Genomic DNA, 18,907 nt, shown 5'->3' with positions numbered 1-18,907 from the left:
CCAAATCAGCAGCTTATTATGGCTATTTCATGGTGAGATCAATATGGATAAGAACCATGACTACATACATGTGTGTGTATATACTGTACACTACCTGACGAAAGTCTTGTCGCCCATCCAAGTTTTAATAATAATAACTTGGCTTCTAGTTGCTCATTTGGTATACAAAAGAGACAAAAAGACAAATGTCTAGTCACTTAACAGAAGTAATGTCCAGTATAGAATATAAAGTCATGCTGCAGTGGAAACAGAATGAATGTTGTGTCTGACTCCGTCATGAGCTTGAAGGACTGCATCCATACATCTCTACAATGACTCAAATCACTCATTAATAAAGTCATCTGGAATGGTGAAGAAAGCATTCTTGCAGGACTCCCAGAGTTCATCAAGATTCTTTGGATTCATCCTCAATGCCTCCTCCTTCATCTTACCCCAGACATGCTCAATAATGTTTCAGTCTGGGGACTGGGCTGGCCAATTCTGGAGCACCTTAACCTTCTTTGCTTTCAGAAACTTTGATGTGGAGGCTGAAGTATGAGAAGGAGTGCTATACTGCTGGAGAATTTGCCCTCTTATGTGCTTTATTAATGTAATGGGCAGCACAAATGGAAAAATCTACCTTCTGCCACTTTGCTAAATGATCAACTAGAAGTTATTATTTGTTGCTCTTACAACTTGGATCGGAGACAATATATATGGCACAGACAACTTCATACTCTTCATCAATAAGAGACTATACAAAAAAAAAAAACTTTTTAATATACCATATTTTATCTAAGACATTATTATTTTTTATAACAATTTGCAAAAGGTACACAAATTGGGATCATACAAATATAAAGAAAATGAAGCATCAACAAAAAACAACAATACAGTCAGGTACTGGCAGGTGCCTATATGTGCGTGTGTATATTTGCGCGCGCGTGTGTGTGTGTGTGTGTGTGTGTCTGTGTATGTAAGGGGTCTTGGTGGACAGGTCAAAGTACACACATAAGGGACAACATTATGTATTATAATAATATTATATATTATATTAGAAACATCAAATGTGATTTTTCACATCGATATTTAATAAATAAGTTACAATTCTTTCTGAAGAGACATTTCTAAAAAACAGAATGGGAGTTCATAAGACATTATAATCATTATACGACACTGAGATTTGGTAAAGTTTATTTATAAACTAATTTCAAGAGGATCACGTGATTCTGATTGACCACGGCTGGTTCTGCATTAGCTAAAGCATAATTCACCCATCATGCGATTCATAACTATATAAAGAGCCAGGGTTTCTTACTACAGTCATCTTCGTCTCGAAGAATACCCCCTTCCACCCCTACTTCTCCATCTTTCCCTTCATAGGGCGGCACGGTGGCCCAGTGATTAACACTGTTGCCTCACAGCAAGAAACGTCAAGGGTTCTAGCCCTTAACAGACCGGCTGTCGCTTCTGTGCCAAGTTTGCATGTTCTTCCCATGCTCGCGTGGGTTTCCCCAAGGTTCTCTGGTTTCCTCCCACATACCAAAAATTAGCATCATGAGCAGGGCCAGACAGAACCTGCAGATTTCTTTTGCTATTTTTGCGGAGAATTTTGGTAAAAATCTGCAGATTTTTGTGGAATTATTTTGGAAGTATCATAACTGAAACCTTAATTTGTGAAATAAAAAATAATATCTTTTTAACTTTTATTTATTGTTTAAAATGCACATCCAAATCGATTCACTTATTTGGTAAACAAAGCAAGTCTCTCATATAATATACCAACTAAAAGACAGAAAATATTACTGTACACATTACTGTGCATTTTACATAAATCAGATAAACATTTTCATATTAATCAATAATATTACTGTACTTAATTTAAAATCTGAATGAATATAGATTTATGTCACAACTGTCAGTGACCACCTGAGGGCGCTGTAGTTCAACGGACTCAGTGTATGAACTACAGCGCCCAAAAAGACTACAACTCCATACATACCACGCGCATACACTGGAACACATACACTGATTGAAACGCATGTGACTGACGAAGAACGATTCACAGCTGTCTCCGTTTCTTTTGATAATCCAGACTATATATTCCATCATCCCACCACTGTTTGATCGCGTCGTTCTGTCACGTTTAGCGTGATCAAAACAGAAACAAAAACGGGAACAAAAGATAGCGGATCCAAGTGCAGATTTTAATAGATATATAGTGCAGTATAGTGACAAAAAATCCAAAAATCCAAAATGCAAAGGAGCAAAATAACAAACAAACAACAAAACAAGAAACTAAGACAGATTAACACGAACTAGACTTTAGCAGGATACAAGAACAAGATCAGGAACAACAACTCGGAATATCAGACTTACTATAAACAGGAGACAAGAAAGACAAACAACCCCAGGACAAACAGTGGTGGAATGATAGAATATATAGTCCAGATTATCAACAGAAACGGAGACAGCTGTGAATACAATCAGTGTATGTGTTCCGGTGTATGCGCGTGGTATGTATGGATTTGTAGTCCTTTTGGGCGCTGTAGTTCCAACTCAGTGTACATTGAACTACAGCGCCCTCAGGTGGTCACTGATAATCATAACATATTTTTTACACATTTATTCAAGTAAATAAACAGAATCAATGATGGACTAAAAATCTGCGGAAATATGCGGAATTCTGCGCACGCAGATTCCTTGTGGGCCTACTCATAAGTGAATTGATTAATCTGAACTTAGCACTATAGTCAAACTCTTATCCAGCAGGATATTTCTTCAAAGCAATTATATTCTGCCATCAGCTCTTATCAAAAAGTGGGAGTTCTCGTCAGGGCCGGAGTGGGACTCTTTTTCAGCCCTGGAGTTTCAAGCCTTAGACCGGCCCACCTCAGTTCACCACTGACTATATTAAAATAAGGTTATTTCCAATTCAGTTTCTAATTACACTATCACGTCTATTTTTGAGAAAACAGCACTTTTAGAACTTCAAATGTTCAACAACCCTTACAGTATTATGTCTTAACAATAAAAATGAAAAAAAAAAAAAAAAATTGTTACTTCGACAAGGACCGAACCCAGGTTGGCCGCGTCATAATCTAACGTACTAACCACTGTACCACAACAGCTGTACATTGAATGGTGACTTATCTAGTTATATCATCATTAACCTGCATCCTGCTCACGAGGCTACGAGAAAATAGATAAAAAGAGCAGAGCTGCAGTAAAATAATGAATAAGAAGGCTGTGGTCAAGTAAATAAATAAATTATTTTTAAAAAGTGTGACTGCTGAGAGCAACCGATTCTGGAACTAGGGACACCGGCCCTCGCGGCCAAAAAACGGACCGGCCCACCGGGAATTCTCCCGGTCCTCCCGATTAGCCAATCCGGGCCTGGTTCTCGTGACCTACCTGAGCTCAAACTCCCCTCGCCTTACAAACAGGAGCGAGCCCAGGGCTCAAGAACCTTATGAGCTCAGGGCCCACTCCCGGGACAGCATGCCAAACTTGCTTCATAATCAATCATCAGCTAAGTGTGAACTCTTGAAATGCATGCACATGACAACTGTCATTAAATGCAAAGATTACAAGACTGTTTGAGATGTCGTTGTTATGAAAATCATAACCTGGGATTGAATGATTGTTAATTAAAATAACTAACCTGACAAGAAATATATTTAATTCATTTTATCCACATTACTCATTTCATCTACAACAATGATCAATTATTATAAAGACACGTTTGTGCATTAAATTTCAAATAACATGAAGATAATGATGACATAGTTTGTTCTGAAGTTTGACTACTCTTTTGTTACTCACTAAAAAGCATGTATCTTTCTTCACGATAAGAGCACATACATTTAGGGCATAGTATCAATGGTGAATTAGGATGCAGCATGTGTATTCAAAACACACCTTTAGAAGCAGACATGAGGAAAACAGCTGGTGAACCAGTGTGTCATATCGTTCTCTGTGTTTGAGGTTGAGGTGTTGATCCAAGTTTCTCTTTTCCTCTTCTAGTTGATTAACTTTTGCGCGCAAAGCTGTGATTTCAAGCATCATCCCTCGACACACATCTGACACCTGAGATTAGACAGGTTTATGAATGATTCAGTGAAGAAACATGCTGATATATGCAAAAAGCCGACTTTACCTTTCTGTAAGGATCGCTGGACTGCAGGTTTTTGGCTTCCAGCTCTTTAACATCCTGCAGAAATAGATTGATCTCAGTTCAGAAAGATGCATCCGTATTGTTGCATCACTTTTAAAATATTTTAAACTGAACATATTAATAATATATAACTATTTTAAATTAAAATGACTTTGTGAATGTTTTTTAAACTATTATGTTTGATTTACCAAAGTCACACAAGTGCCAATTTCACATCTGTCACATCCACAACAGAAAGATGTCAAATCCATATTGAAGCTTTTTTGCTCATAAATGCAAAAATGTCAAATAAAATAAAATCAATCCGGTTTGTTCTACAGAGAGCAACTCTTATCCTTCTGATTACCAATATTTCTTTTGGGTTGTGCAATTTAATTCACAGAATTTCTACAAAATATGTTGTATACTGTAAACTTGCAGACTTTTTTGGTCACATCCATATAATGCATGTTTGTTTCCCTCATTTAAAATATTAAACATGTTTAGAGATTGATATTTTTCTGATCCTATAGCTCTGTGGTCATTTATTTTGGAAAATATGTCCATATACAGTTGAAGTCAGAATTATTAGCCCCCCTGAATTATTAGCGCCCCTGTTTATTTTTTTCACCAATTTCTGTTTAATGGAGGGAAGATTGTTTCAGCACATTTCTAAGCATAGTAGTATTAAAAACTTATTTCTAATAACTATTTTATTTTATCTTGGACATGATGACAGTAAATAATATTTTACTTGATATTTTTCAAGACACTACTATACAGCTTAAAGTGACATTTAAAGGCTTAACTAGGTTAATAAGGTTAACTAGGCAGGTAAGGGTGATTAGGCAAGTTTTTGTATAACGATGGTTTGTTCTGTAGACTACCGAAAAAAAAAATTAGCCTTAAGGGCCTAATAATTTTGTCCCAAAAATGTTTTTAAAAAATTAATAACTGCTTTTATTCTAGCCGAAATAAAACAAATAAGACTTTCTCCAGAAGAAAAAATATTATCAGACATACTGTGAAAATTTCCTTGCTTTGTTAAAAATAATTTGGGAAATATTAAAAAAAAATAAAAATAAAATCAAAAGGGGGCTAATAATTCTGACTTCAACTGTACTTACGAATTTTTGTATTGAGTTTTTACTAAAAATGTCACATCCATAATGCTGGAATTGCTCATTCTAATTAGTTTATTGTATCCTATTGGATTGTATTGGATCTTTTATTTAATGCCATGTCAGCATCATTGCCTACCTTCATAGTAAAAACAATCACATAGTAATACAAATATAATGTAAATATAATCATATCTGTCAAGTCTACTGTATTTCAGACCAATCTCCCCCCACCCTCCCGTTATGTTATTTCTCCCAGAAAAATCCCATAGGTTCAAAACCTCACCCCTCCGCCCCTCAGACCTCAGCTTTTTGGTACTGTCTGTAACAACCCCGGGTCATTAACTTTGGTATAGTATACGATTTCAGCGGCAATGCAAAACCCGGTCCATAGTAGTTACTAACACCATAGTACAGTTACTAACCCGGTTCTCAGTTGTGTTATTCAGACACCTTACCCCTAAAATCCCCCTCACTCCTCCCGAATTTTTTTAAAGACAAATGTTGGCAGCTATGAATATATCAACATTGTGGATGTTTCATACAAATGAAAATTATTAAACATTCACATGAACAAACAGAAGAGATGGTATTTGACCTAAAGCAGGGGTGCCCAACCCTGTTCCTGGAGAGCCACCTTCCTGCAGATTTCAGTTGCTACCCATATCAAACACACCTGAACCAATTAATTAGGACCTGAACACCACGTGATAATTACAGGCAGGTGTGTTTGATATGGGTTGCAACTGAAATCTGCAGGAAGGTGGCTCTCCAGGAACAAGGTCGGCCTCCCCTGTTCTAGAACATTGTCTTGATTTTTATATTACTGAACACGTCTTCAAGTGAACATAATTTACTTATATTTTATATTAATTTATAATTTCTATCAGTCTTTTTAGTAAAAATGAGCTCTTCTCTTATTTAATTTACATTTAATTTATTATGTGAGGCTGCGTCCGAAACCGCCTACTACTCAGTAGGTACTGCATTTCAATTTAAACGTACTACTCGGCCATTAGAAAAGTACGTTCTATACAGTATGAATGTGAAAAGTATGAATGGAATTCGGACGTACTACAGTACATCCGCCATTTTGTCATGGTCACGTGACCTATATGTGTCAGTTGCGTCGCTTTACTTCCATTCATGAATTCGCTCGCGGGGCATCATGGGATAGCGCAGCATGCATGGGATGCGCACTCCGGAATCTCGCCGGAAGTAGTAAGTCATCCGGGTACTTCTCGCATACTGATTTTCGAATTCTATGAATTCGGACATACTACTCGGCTCGCATACTGATTTTGGCGTACTATATAGTATGGAATTTATTAAACGTAATTTGTATTTCATTTAACTATTTCAAAATCAAATTTTACACTTTTACTTTATATCATGATTTCATTTAATTGATTTAATTTAATATATATCTACACAGTAAAAAAAAATTCTGATTGCCTTAAATTTTTAAACTTAATCAAATTAACATTATGAGGCCATTGAACTTTTATTATGTTAAACTGACTTAAATTAGCTTACATAACTTATAAAATTAAGTTAGAACATGATTAACTGAGTTTAATAAGTAAACTAAAAACATGTGTCGTCATGACTAACTGATATAATATTTTTAAAGGTTTTAAACTTTTCATTTTTTTGGGGTGAATTGTAAGATATTTTTAAACCATATAAGCAATGGACATTACTATATTCAGCATGTGTGCATTAAATTGAGCAAAACTGACAGAAAATGACATTTATTATGCAATGCTATTAGAAATAAATACTAAAGCGTATCATGGTTTTCACTAAAATATTAGATAAGGAGCAATTCAGCATATTAGAATGATTTCTGAAAATCCACATGAGATTGGACTGTCACATTTAAAAATTACATTTTAAATACAGTGCTCAACATTTATGAGTTTACGCCTTACAAATCTCTCATATAAATTAATATTTTCTTTTCAAAATTATATTTGTGCATATACATAGTTTAGCCAGTACTAAAGCCAAATCTGGAGCTATTCTAACAAAATAACTTATATCAGTCGAAAACTAGTACACCTAAATTTATATGTTAGGGAAAAATAAACATATATAAAAAAGAACAAAATCAAGAGAAACAAAAAATGTATAAAATTTTGCTGAAATTTTGTAGTTTTTAAATTTTTTCAATATTTAACACGAATTTAACTATATCAACTTTCTATTTCAAAGATGTTCGTTGATTAAAATATTGTTTTAATAAGTATTCCTGTTTAATAAATCTGTTTTGTTTAAATGCACCAAAATATATGGCCTATATTCACTGAGAAATGGATAAAAATAATCATTTTTAAAATTAGTTGTAGTCATTTATGTTGAGCACTGTATATTCATATTCACTGTATATTCAAACAGAAAGCACATCAGTTTCCAGTATTACTAATGAAATAAATGCATGTTTAGGTGATGTACCTGCTCTCTCTGGTAAAGCAGTTGCTCCTGCTGTTGGAGGATGTGCTCATAAAACTGCGAATACCGCTGGAAGACGCTTTTCTCACGATTCATTACAGCACAGGACAGCTCAGTCAAACAATCTTGCAGATGAGCAGTGGAGAACGTCACCTAGAAAATACTCTAATTATTCATTACATACCAATATATATTCACAATACATATGTAAAATTCAATCCTTTTTCTTTAGCTTAGTCTCTGATTTATCAGAGGTCCCCACAGCTGAATGAACCACCAACGATTCCAGCATATGTTTTATGCTGTGGATGCCATTCTATACATAAATAGGAAAAGTGTACACAAACGTCAAACAGCCCAAAACTGTAAAACTGATATTTGTATGAAAAGCAGTTTTTGCCTATAGAGGGAACTGTTCACCTGTCCATCAGTCTGTCTCTCCTCAGCGCTCATCAGTCTCTGGATAAAATCCTCCACAATCTGCGGTCTCTCTAAAGATACGCTGTGTTTCGCTGATGGTCTTTTCCACAGATCTTTATCACATGTGAAAACACCAAACAAGACTGAGATGAACAAACCAATCTAGAAAGGACTGTTGTTATCTGTCCAAATATACAGTTGCAGTCATAATTGCTAACCCTCGTGTTAAATTTGAATTATTTTATATACTTTTACCTTAATTTCTGTTTGAAATTGCGCTCACCTAACCCCACCCCTCACAATGACAAAAGTATTGAATGCAGCTCAGACTGCACTGCATCCAGACTCGTCTCATCTCTTTCCACAACGATCTTTGGTACCTGCAGGGATCTGCATGTCGTGTCGCGAGCGCTCAGACATCACTAGAGTCATTTCAGTGTTAATCCTGTTCTGAAGCGCACGGATCATGTCAACCTCCGTCATCTCCAGGAGTCTCAGGAGCTACAACACACACCACAGACAAATTTCAGTCTGTTAGTGCATGTCAAGATAAATAATCACACTTGTAAACTTAAAATAGTCAGACCAGACATTTTAAACGTAAAATTTCTGCATATAAAGACTGCAGATGCTAAAATTTCAAATGAATATTGCTCAGATCTGCATCACTTATTTTGTTTCATAACCATAAAGTATACTGATTTGCTAATTAAAAGTAAATAAAAAAAATCAATAAAATTTTCTTATCAGGTTTACAAAAGTGTTAAATGTGTTATTTATAGGCTATCGCGCACACACACACACACACACACACACACACACACATATATATATATATATATATATATATATATATATATATATATATATATATATATATATATATATATATATATATATATATATATATATATATATATATATATATATATATATGTATATATATATGTATATATATATATCTGATTGGCAGATGTATATTCTGCCAATAACAGCACTCGTCCAGCCTCTTCACCCTTGTGTATTACACTGCCCGCATAAAGTGACAAGCAGAGGACACAATACAGTTTGACAAATATTGCTGCTGTTATTATTCAATTCAACTGTTTATTGTCATGTGCACAGTAAGGAAACACGTTTCCCTGTACAATGAAATTCTTACTTTGCCGTCCACAGTGAAGTCATACACACAACATACAAATCATACACGACATACACATAAATACACATATATACATAGAAGTGACTGAAGTATGATTATAAAATGTAAGTATATAAATATCTATGAAAGTAAATATCTATGAAGGTTTTTTAATTGTGCTTATTATGCAAAAAGTGCCTAATGCAATTGGCTCATGTGCAAAAATAAAAGAAATAGTGCAAACTGGGATGGAGTAGTGTTGTACTGAGCAGAAAAAGAGACTGTTATGTGCATTGGTTATCTATGTTATGTGCATTGGTTATCTAACCAATTATTATTGCGATATCCCAATTGCAACAGAGAAATACTAGGAAATCTCAGTAAACTGATGGCATTGCATGCCGTTCAGCCTTATAATTTTAAAATGTCAGCAAAATCACCTGTTTTGTCATAACTTTAGACATTACGCTAGAGAATCGTTCAAATGCTGCCTCTAAAATGACGTTGGTAAATTTGTAATGGTTTCTGCTGTTCTGACTGTCAGCTGCAGATGTTAAAGAATGACGGAAGAAAGTAGTTCCTTTTATAAAAGGGTTTTAAGACTCTGAGTTAGATTTTTTTATACACACAATTATGCCGTCTAACACTCGTAGCATTGCGATGTGGCTGTGTATCGTCACTGGTGGGTGCACTAATGCACGCCTTCCACCTGTGCCGATATACAGCCACATCGCAATGCTACTTATGTGATAATGCTCATATATATATATATATAAATATATATATATATATATATATATATATATATATATATATATATATATATATATATATATATATATATATATATATATATTATGATTAATAAAGGGACTAAGCCAAAAAGAAAATGAATGAACAATGACATTCATATTTTTAGATTTATGGTTGCTGATTTCAAAGAACTGTTGCTTAAATAACTGCTTATCCAATCCAAAACTACTCCTCGAATACCATAGCTTTCTAATCTATTTACCAATATATCAGGGTTTATTGTATCAAATGCCTTCTTTAAATCTATAAAAAATCCAACTACCTTTTCTTTATATGTTGTTGTTATAAACTTTTTTATTAATAATTTATTTTAATAGTGTTGTGCTTTTGTCATTTTTAATTATTATTCATTTTTAATAATAATAATAATAATAATAATAATAATATATTTAAAGCAAAACTATTTTGGTGTGATTTCTTTTTGATTGTATTTCCAGTTCTAGTGCAACTAAAAGATTAATTTCATATTTATAATGATTTGTTCAGCTGTTTGAAACTTTGAAAAAAATGCTGTATTTTCTCCTTTAAGGAATTAATATGCTGTCTATGTCGCGAAACGTCAACCGTCAATTTGATCTTTGGTCTGCTCAAACAGGCTGATGGCAGCTGATGCATTGAATCTGATGCCCTGAAATTATAAATATTTAAAATATAATTTATATATATTTATAAATAAACTGAATAGTTGCAATCTAAACAACTAAATTCTCGACTAAAAAAAGCCTGAAAAGTTATTATGTTGTCCATATAATTTACATTCATTCATTTATTCATTTTCTTTTCAACTTAGTCCCTTTATTAATCTGGGTTCGCCATAGTGGAATGAACCACCAACTAATCCAGCATATGTTTTACGCAACGGATGCCCTTCCAGCTGCAACCCAGCACTGGGAAACACCCATACACTCTCACATTTCCACACATACACTGCAGCCAATTTAGTAAATTAAATTCTCCTATATTGCATCTCTTTTGATAGTGGGGGAAACCGGAGCACCCAGAGGAAATCCACGCGGGAAGAACATGCAAACTCCACATGTAAATGCCAACTGACCCAGCTCAAATTGGCAACCTTCATGCTGTGAGGTGATTGTGCTACCCACTGCGCCACCACTACATATTTAGATTTTTAAATATTAATAATTTTATGGATTTTTTTAAGTTATACTTTCAGCACGCTGCAATGTCCAAGTTTCTCTGTTAATATATTTTACTTCAGCTTCATTTCATTTAACAATTAGTTTTTAATAGTATGAGTTTTCCATACCAGTAATAATCCTGATTTTATTTTTATTTTTATTACCTGCCATGCTTTGATGTCGACTTCTGCAGCTCCAGGAGGTGGAAGCACAGTTTGAGTCTGAGAAAGCAGAATCTGGTACTCTTTCTCCACGTCCATCTGCTGAGCCAGAGCCTGCATGCTGGGAAAGAAAATCTCCACCCTACAACACAGCATCATGGGTCAGAGTAACACATATACACACACACACACACCTTATAAGCACACCCATATATAAAGACATATACATAAACACCATATACAGTAAACACCACACATACATAACACATACTCACACACTCAAGTACACAAACACAAACCCCATGCATGCACAAACACACACATACAGTACCACACACACAGACACACAGACACACACATAAATATATAAATATATATACTGTACATAATCATGCACAAACACAAACTCCATGCACGCACACGCACACACACACACACACACACACACACACACACACACACACACACACACACACACACACACACACACACACACAAAAAACATATACTGTACATACTCATGCACACACACAAACTCCATGCACACACATGCACGCGCACGCGCACACACACACACGCACGCACGCATGCACGCACGCACGCACGCACACACACACACACACACAGTACATACTTATGCACACACACAAACTCCATGCACACACGCACACACGCACACACACACACACACACACACACACAAACACGTAAAACCATGTTTTTAGGGACTTCCTATAGACGTAATGATTTTTAAACTGTACAGACTGTATATTCTGTCCCCTTCCTCCAACTATAGCCCAAAACCCAACCCTCACAGGAAACAATCTGTATTTATACATCTTCAAAATGCTTCTTTCATGATTTATGAGCTGTTTGGTTTCTCACAAGGACCAAAAACATATCCTCACAAGGTCAACGTTTACTGGTATGGCTGTGCACGTAAGGAATACAGGGTACAAACAAACACATACATACATACAGCTGTCAGAATTGACTTAATAGTTTTAATAACTCATTTCTAATAAGTGATTTATTTTCTCATTGTCATGATGACAGTAAATAATATTTGACTTGATATTTTTCAAGACACTTCTATACAGCTTACAGTGACATTTAAAGGCTTAACTAGGTTAATTAGGTTAACTAGGCAGGTTAGGGTAATTAGGCAAGTTATTGTATGACAATGGTTTGTTCTGTAGACTATTGAAAAAAATATAACTTAAAGTGGCTAATACTTTTGACCTTAAAATGGCTTTTAAAAAATTTAAAACTGCTTTTATTCTAGCCGAAATAAAACAAATAAGACTTTCTCCGAAAAAAAAAAAATATTATCAGACATACTGTGAAAATTTCCTTGCTCTGTCAAACATCATTTGGGAAATATTCAAAAAAAGAAAAACATATTTAAAGGAGGGCTAATAATTGTGACTTTAACTGTACAAACCTCTAATGTTTTTAAGAGTGAACGAATAAATGTTATTGACCTGTAGAGCTGAGAGAAGTGCTTAAACAGCGCTGGTGTGTTGATGGTTTTGAAACTGGTCTGTCGTTGAGTCCAGCTCTCTTTAAAGACCTCCATCTGCTTCCAGAGCAGCAGAAAACCCTTCTGCTTCAACAGGCTCTGAAACGCATCTTCAGCTTGACACACACACTCTGCTTTTTTCTTATTGTTTGCCATGCCGTCATCAAGAAGCTGAAATATGACATGAGAATAATGGTTTAAACCAGTGGTGTCAAACTCTGCAGCCCTCCAGAGTTTAGTTCCAGCCCTGCTTCAACACACTTAAGCTGTGGTCACGCTAGTGTTTGAGCTTGCGAAATTCTGTTGTATGGCGCTGCGAAAAGGGGCGGGATTAAACAAGATAATTAGACATACAGTATAAAAAAGCGAGCGATTGATCTATGTTTTAAATTTCTGTCCAGAGAGGTCATGTTTTGATCCTCGATTGATCTCACGCACTCAAGTGATGTGATTTCGTGAGTCAGAGTTCATCAAGCTTGAACTTTGCAATGCAGCAAACTGCGAAACTTGACGCACGACCTTGCGTTTCCGTTCTGACACATTCGTGTACGTATAAATGGAAGTTTATTGGGCGAAAATTCCAGTGTGACCGCAGCTTAACCTGTGGATTACAAATAAGCCTGAAGGACTCAATTAGTTTGATTAGGTGTGTTTAATTAGGGTTGAAACTAAACTGTGCAGAGCTGCAGCCCTCCATATATCATCGTATTAAACAGTGACTACGTTTACATGGACATCAGTAATCAAATTATTTGCCCTAATCTAATTAAGACAATAAAAAGCTTAAGGCATTTATGCCTAGTTCAGACTGCGTGATTTTAGCCCCGATTTTGGCTCGCCGACAGGTTTTGAGAAATCGGCGACAAATGCCTGAAATCACAGGCAAATCGCTGCTCGTGCACGTGAGTGACAATCACACAGTATGAACTTTCAAAGACACGCTCTGAGAGAATCGCAGATGAGTCGCCGATGCCTGTGAGATATTTGGCGTGCTAAATATCTGGAGCTGTCGGCGATTCAAATCATGCCGTGTGAATTGAGTTTTGACTGAAAATAACATCAGCGATCGCCTACAGCCAATGAGAGAGCAGCTTTCACTTGTGTGTGCGTGTGTGTATACCTGCTGCAGGCCAGCGGGAGGCTGGGGGAGAAGTTAAAAGCACTCTTTTTTGGTTTATTTGGACCCACGAAATGGAAGAAAAACTAGTGGAGGTTTGACAGGACTCAGGAGCAACCGTGTCTGTTTGACGTTTCATACAGAAAGAAATTAGTTTATTATCAACGTTGAGGAGAAATGGCTAATTCCCTTTAAAACCAGGTGAGCAAACATGTACATGTTCAACCCCATTAAAGGCTTCTTTCTCATTATGTAGTTAATAACAAAAGATATACGACGTGTTTTTGGCTGTGAGACTTAGTTTGGACGAAGTTATCGGCGATTCTTCCTATAGTAAAGTCATGCAATGTGAATGTCCCTGTCGCCGATCCATCTTGCAGTGTAAACAAAGCAGCGATGAAACGCTAGCCCAGATAGTCATGCAGTGTGAAAACATCTGTGACACGACTACTTTGAAAACCATGCAGTCTGAACTCTGCATTACATGAGTTGCTTGTTGAATGTTTCTTTCATGATCCGGTTAACATAGCACATATTTAGATTAACGTCATTGAGTCACCACGTTATCCGCATTTCCTCCGGAGTTTCATGTAATTTCGGGTGTTACATTATTAATTTGTTGACTTTAACTGCGGTTTGGCACTTTCACTTTTATTTGGGCATGCCCCTCGTGACAAACGGGATATTGGATACAACTACTGTATGAACCGTTGTTTTAATGGAAGTTCATACTGCATGCTGAATGAAAGTAAAAAAACCTCAGCATTACACCATGCAGGTGTCTGTGGTCTGCACTGACTCGGTAGGTGCAAAGAGTGTCAAACAGACATGTGTGTGTATGTGTGTGTGTGACCTGTCGCAAAACGCGGCGAAAAGTCCTACATGACGGTAATAGTTCAATTAAGGTGTTTACAAGTCTGTGCTGCACTTTAATAATGTGACTAAAATACGATTTCTCTTTAGTTCGATCAAGACCTTAACCTGATTAAATTTATCAAAAATCGTTGTTTACATGGTCGACTCTTAATCAGAGTATTGGCTTAATCGCATTAAAATCACATTATTGGTGTCCATGTAAACGTAGTCATTGATATATGAGCAAACTATGAATCCACACACAAATATTTACATTCAGATTACTGTGTTCGCATTTTACAATACATTTAGTCATTTAGCAGACACTTTCGTCCAAAGTGACTTAAAATTGAGGAGGCATTTAGTGATTTAACATTGAGTGACTCATTGTGAAATACACTGCATTATGAGCGTATTTATCACTGGGTAATGCCCTCTCTTTAGTTTTGGTCTTATGGCTGTAGTATTGGTACTGGAAATGCTTGTGTTGTTGTTGTTTTCACATTAGATTAGCTCAGGGGTTAGCTCTGTCACCTCACAGCAAAAAGGTCACTGGTTTAAGTCCCGGCTAGGTCAGTTGGTGTTGGGTCTGTGTGGAGTTTGCATGTTCTCCCCGTCTTCATGTGGTTTTCCTCCACAGTCCAACGACTAAAGGTAAATTGGATGAACTAAATTGGCTGTAGTGTATGAGTGTGTGTGTAAATGTGAGAGTGCAACTTGGTTGCACCTTGAAGAGGATCCGCTGTGTAAAACAAATAATGGACAAGTTGTCGGTTTATTCCTCTGTGGCAACCCTTAATAAATCAGGGACTAAGCCGAAGGACAATTTTTCTTTGTAAACCAAGACAAATCTGTAAAACCCCAATTTCATTCATTCATTCATTTTCTTGTCGGCTTAGTTCCTTTATTAATCCGGGGTCGCCACAGCGGAATGAACCGCCAACTTATCCAGCAAGTTTTTTACGCAGCGGATGCCCTTTTAGTCGCAACCGATCTCTGGGAAACATCCACACACACATTCACACCCACACTCATACACTACGGTCAATTTAGCCTACCCAATTCACCTGTACCACATGTCTTTGGACTGTAGGGGAAACCGGAGCACCCGGAGGAAACCCACGCGAAGGCAGGGAGAACATGCAAACTCCACACAGAAACGCCAACTGAGCCGAGGTTCGAACCAGCGACCTTCTTGCTGTGAGGCGACAGCACTACCTACTGCGCCACTGCCTTGCCTAAAACCCCATTTTGGCAGTTTAATTCATGATATACTTTAAAATGACCCCATTTATATGGGGGGAAAATATGGCAGAAACGAGTTTGGTATTAGGTATTTGGTATTTTCATTTCGGTGCATCCTTATAAAACCATTTTGCACTGTAAAAAATGCAGGGTTTCATAAAATTCATTCAGGTTGTCCCAACCCAAATCTATTAAGTTAACTTAACAAATTTAAGTGGATTGACCATAAAACAATTAAGTTGTCCTAAAAATTTGCTTAAACTCATTTTACAAAATCATTTCAGTTTCTTATGTGCACTTACAGTAAGTCCCTGATACTGTTGTTATGCAGATTAAAAACGCAACATAATATTAATTCAATGTACACTTTAAATGGATAAAACCTGTAATTAATTAGCAATTTAACTGATAACACTTTACAATAAGGTTCATTAGTTAATGCATTTACTAACATGAACTAATCATGAACAACACATGTACAGCATTTATTAATCATAATTGAACATTTACTAATGCATTACTAACATCCAAATCCATGCTTGTTAACATTAGTTAATGCACCATGAGTTAACATGAACTAACAATGAACTACTGTATTTTCCTTAACGTTAACTAACATGAACAAATACAGTAGTAGATGTATTGTTCATTGTTTGTTCATGTTAGTAAATGCATTAATTAACATTAACTAATGAACATTATTGTAAAGTGTGACCATTTTACGTATGACAATCATATGATTAATCACAAATAAATATTTAAATCTATTGATAGCTTAATATCTATATCTAAATATGAATAAGGATTTATTTCTAAAATTCACAGATCGTCTTTACAGTACAATGACCTTGTATATATCAAGCGATCAGACACATTTTCATTACTCAATTGATAAACACTTAGATAAAAATGTATAATCCACACAAATGTATACTGTTTTGTTTTTTGGGAGTATGTTGTTGTATTTTGCACTGTCTGAGGTTAGCACCAAAGCTTTTCACTCATCACTGCACATGTGCTGCTGATAATGTGACAATAAAAGTGATTTAAAATGCAATCCGTTTAGTTTACTACCTGTCTTAAAGATTTATAGGACGTCTTAACACTGCAAAAATGTTTTTGTTACCTCGAGTTTTTGTCGTGTTTCTAGATAATATTTTAAAATTCTTAAATCAAGAAGTATTTTCTAGACAAGCAAAAATATTGTCTTGTTTTCAGAAATAATGTCAAAATTAAGTCTGATTCTTATATAATGAAACTGAACTGATACTAATCTGCCAATGAGGTAAGTAAAATAATCTAAACAAAAGCAAGATTATTTTGCGAATTCATTGGCAGATTATTTAGCTTGTTTTAAGGAGAAAACTGCATAGTTTTGACCTAAAATTTCTGAAAACGAGACAATATTTTTACTTATCTAGAAAATGCTTCTTGATTTAACAATGTTTAGATATCTGGACTAGAAACAAGAGGGAAAATGCAGTGTATGAACTGTCCTGCCAATGTGGAAATGTTTTGTACATTTAAAACCTGAATGTTTCACTGTATTCTTCTGAGTTAAAGAGAAGGCCGTTTTGAAATGCCGAATTGTCCTGTACTTCTCTGTCAGATGTCGACTTGTTGTCGTCTGTGGTCTGCATCTGTAGCGGCATCGCATCTCTACCACTACTGAGCACATCGTCCATGATAAGAGAAACACCCAGAATCGCTCCATTCGCCTCCATTCTGCAGCGGTCGTTCAGATCACACAGACACAGCTACAAAAACACAACATTACATCATCCCGAAGCTAATAAAGCCTTACAAAGTTAAAAATTAAGAGTGCAAAAGATGCAGTAAACACAACACAGAAAATAAAACATATGGTAAACATTAAACACATAAACAGCAGTAGAACAGAAATGGAAAAAATAGGAATGTAAAAATGACAATCAGAATAAACAGTGCTTATCATTAATAAAAATAATAATAATAATACTAGTAGTACTAATAATAATGGTAATAATGGTAATAATGATGATAATAATAATAGTAATGGTGGTAACAATAATAATTATAACAGCAACAACAATAATAATAATACTAATAATAATAATAATAATAATAATAATAATAATAATAATAAAGTAATAATAATAGTAAAAATAATAATGATAATAATAACAACAACAACAACAGTAACAACAACAACAACAACAACAATAATAATAATAATAATAATAATATCAATAATAACATCAATAATAATAAAGATAATTCTGATAATAATAATATCAATAATAATAATAATAATTATTATTATTATTATTATATCAATAATAATAATCATAACAATGTAAATAATGTCAATAATTATAATATCAATAATAATAATAATAATAATAAAGATAATAATAATGATAATAATATCAATAATTATAATATCAATAATAATAATAATAATAATAATAATAATAATAATGATAATAATATCAATACTTATAATATCAATAATAATAATAATAATAATAATGTAAATAATATCAATAATAATAATAACAATAATAATAATAATAATAATAATAATAATAATAAAGATAATAATAATATCAATACTTATAATATCAATAATAATAATAATAATAATAATAATAATGTAAATAATATCAATAATAATAATAACAATAATAATAATAATAATAATAATAACAATAATAATAATAATAATAAAGATAATAATAATGATAATAATATCAATACTTATAATATCAATAATAATAATAATAATAATACTAATAACAATAA

At 34.6% G+C, this 18,907-nt stretch overlaps 1 protein-coding gene across 1 annotated transcript in view; it reads right to left on the bottom strand.

Moving 5' to 3' along the window:
* si:ch73-242m19.1 overlaps positions 1 to 18,907 on the bottom strand; it is a 110,537-nt gene that overhangs the window by 18,384 nt on the left and 73,246 nt on the right. Inside the window, exons 31-38 of the mRNA XM_073928126.1 lie at positions 17,722 to 17,880; positions 12,869 to 13,077; positions 11,388 to 11,526; positions 8,511 to 8,631; positions 8,131 to 8,243; positions 7,714 to 7,863; positions 4,139 to 4,192; positions 3,901 to 4,068 (exon numbers count right to left, since the gene is read on the bottom strand). Coding sequence (XP_073784227.1) covers positions 3,901 to 4,068; positions 4,139 to 4,192; positions 7,714 to 7,863; positions 8,131 to 8,243; positions 8,511 to 8,631; positions 11,388 to 11,526; positions 12,869 to 13,077; positions 17,722 to 17,880 — 1,113 coding nt within the window. The remainder of the gene's footprint in view (positions 1 to 3,900; positions 4,069 to 4,138; positions 4,193 to 7,713; positions 7,864 to 8,130; positions 8,244 to 8,510; positions 8,632 to 11,387; positions 11,527 to 12,868; positions 13,078 to 17,721; positions 17,881 to 18,907) is intronic.

The sequence above is a fragment of the Danio rerio genome, chromosome 17, assembly GCF_049306965.1.
Source record: "Danio rerio strain Tuebingen ecotype United States chromosome 17, GRCz12tu, whole genome shotgun sequence".
Taxonomy (NCBI): domain Eukaryota; kingdom Metazoa; phylum Chordata; class Actinopteri; order Cypriniformes; family Danionidae; genus Danio; species Danio rerio.
This window is presented reverse-complemented; position numbering and strand designations above follow the sequence as displayed.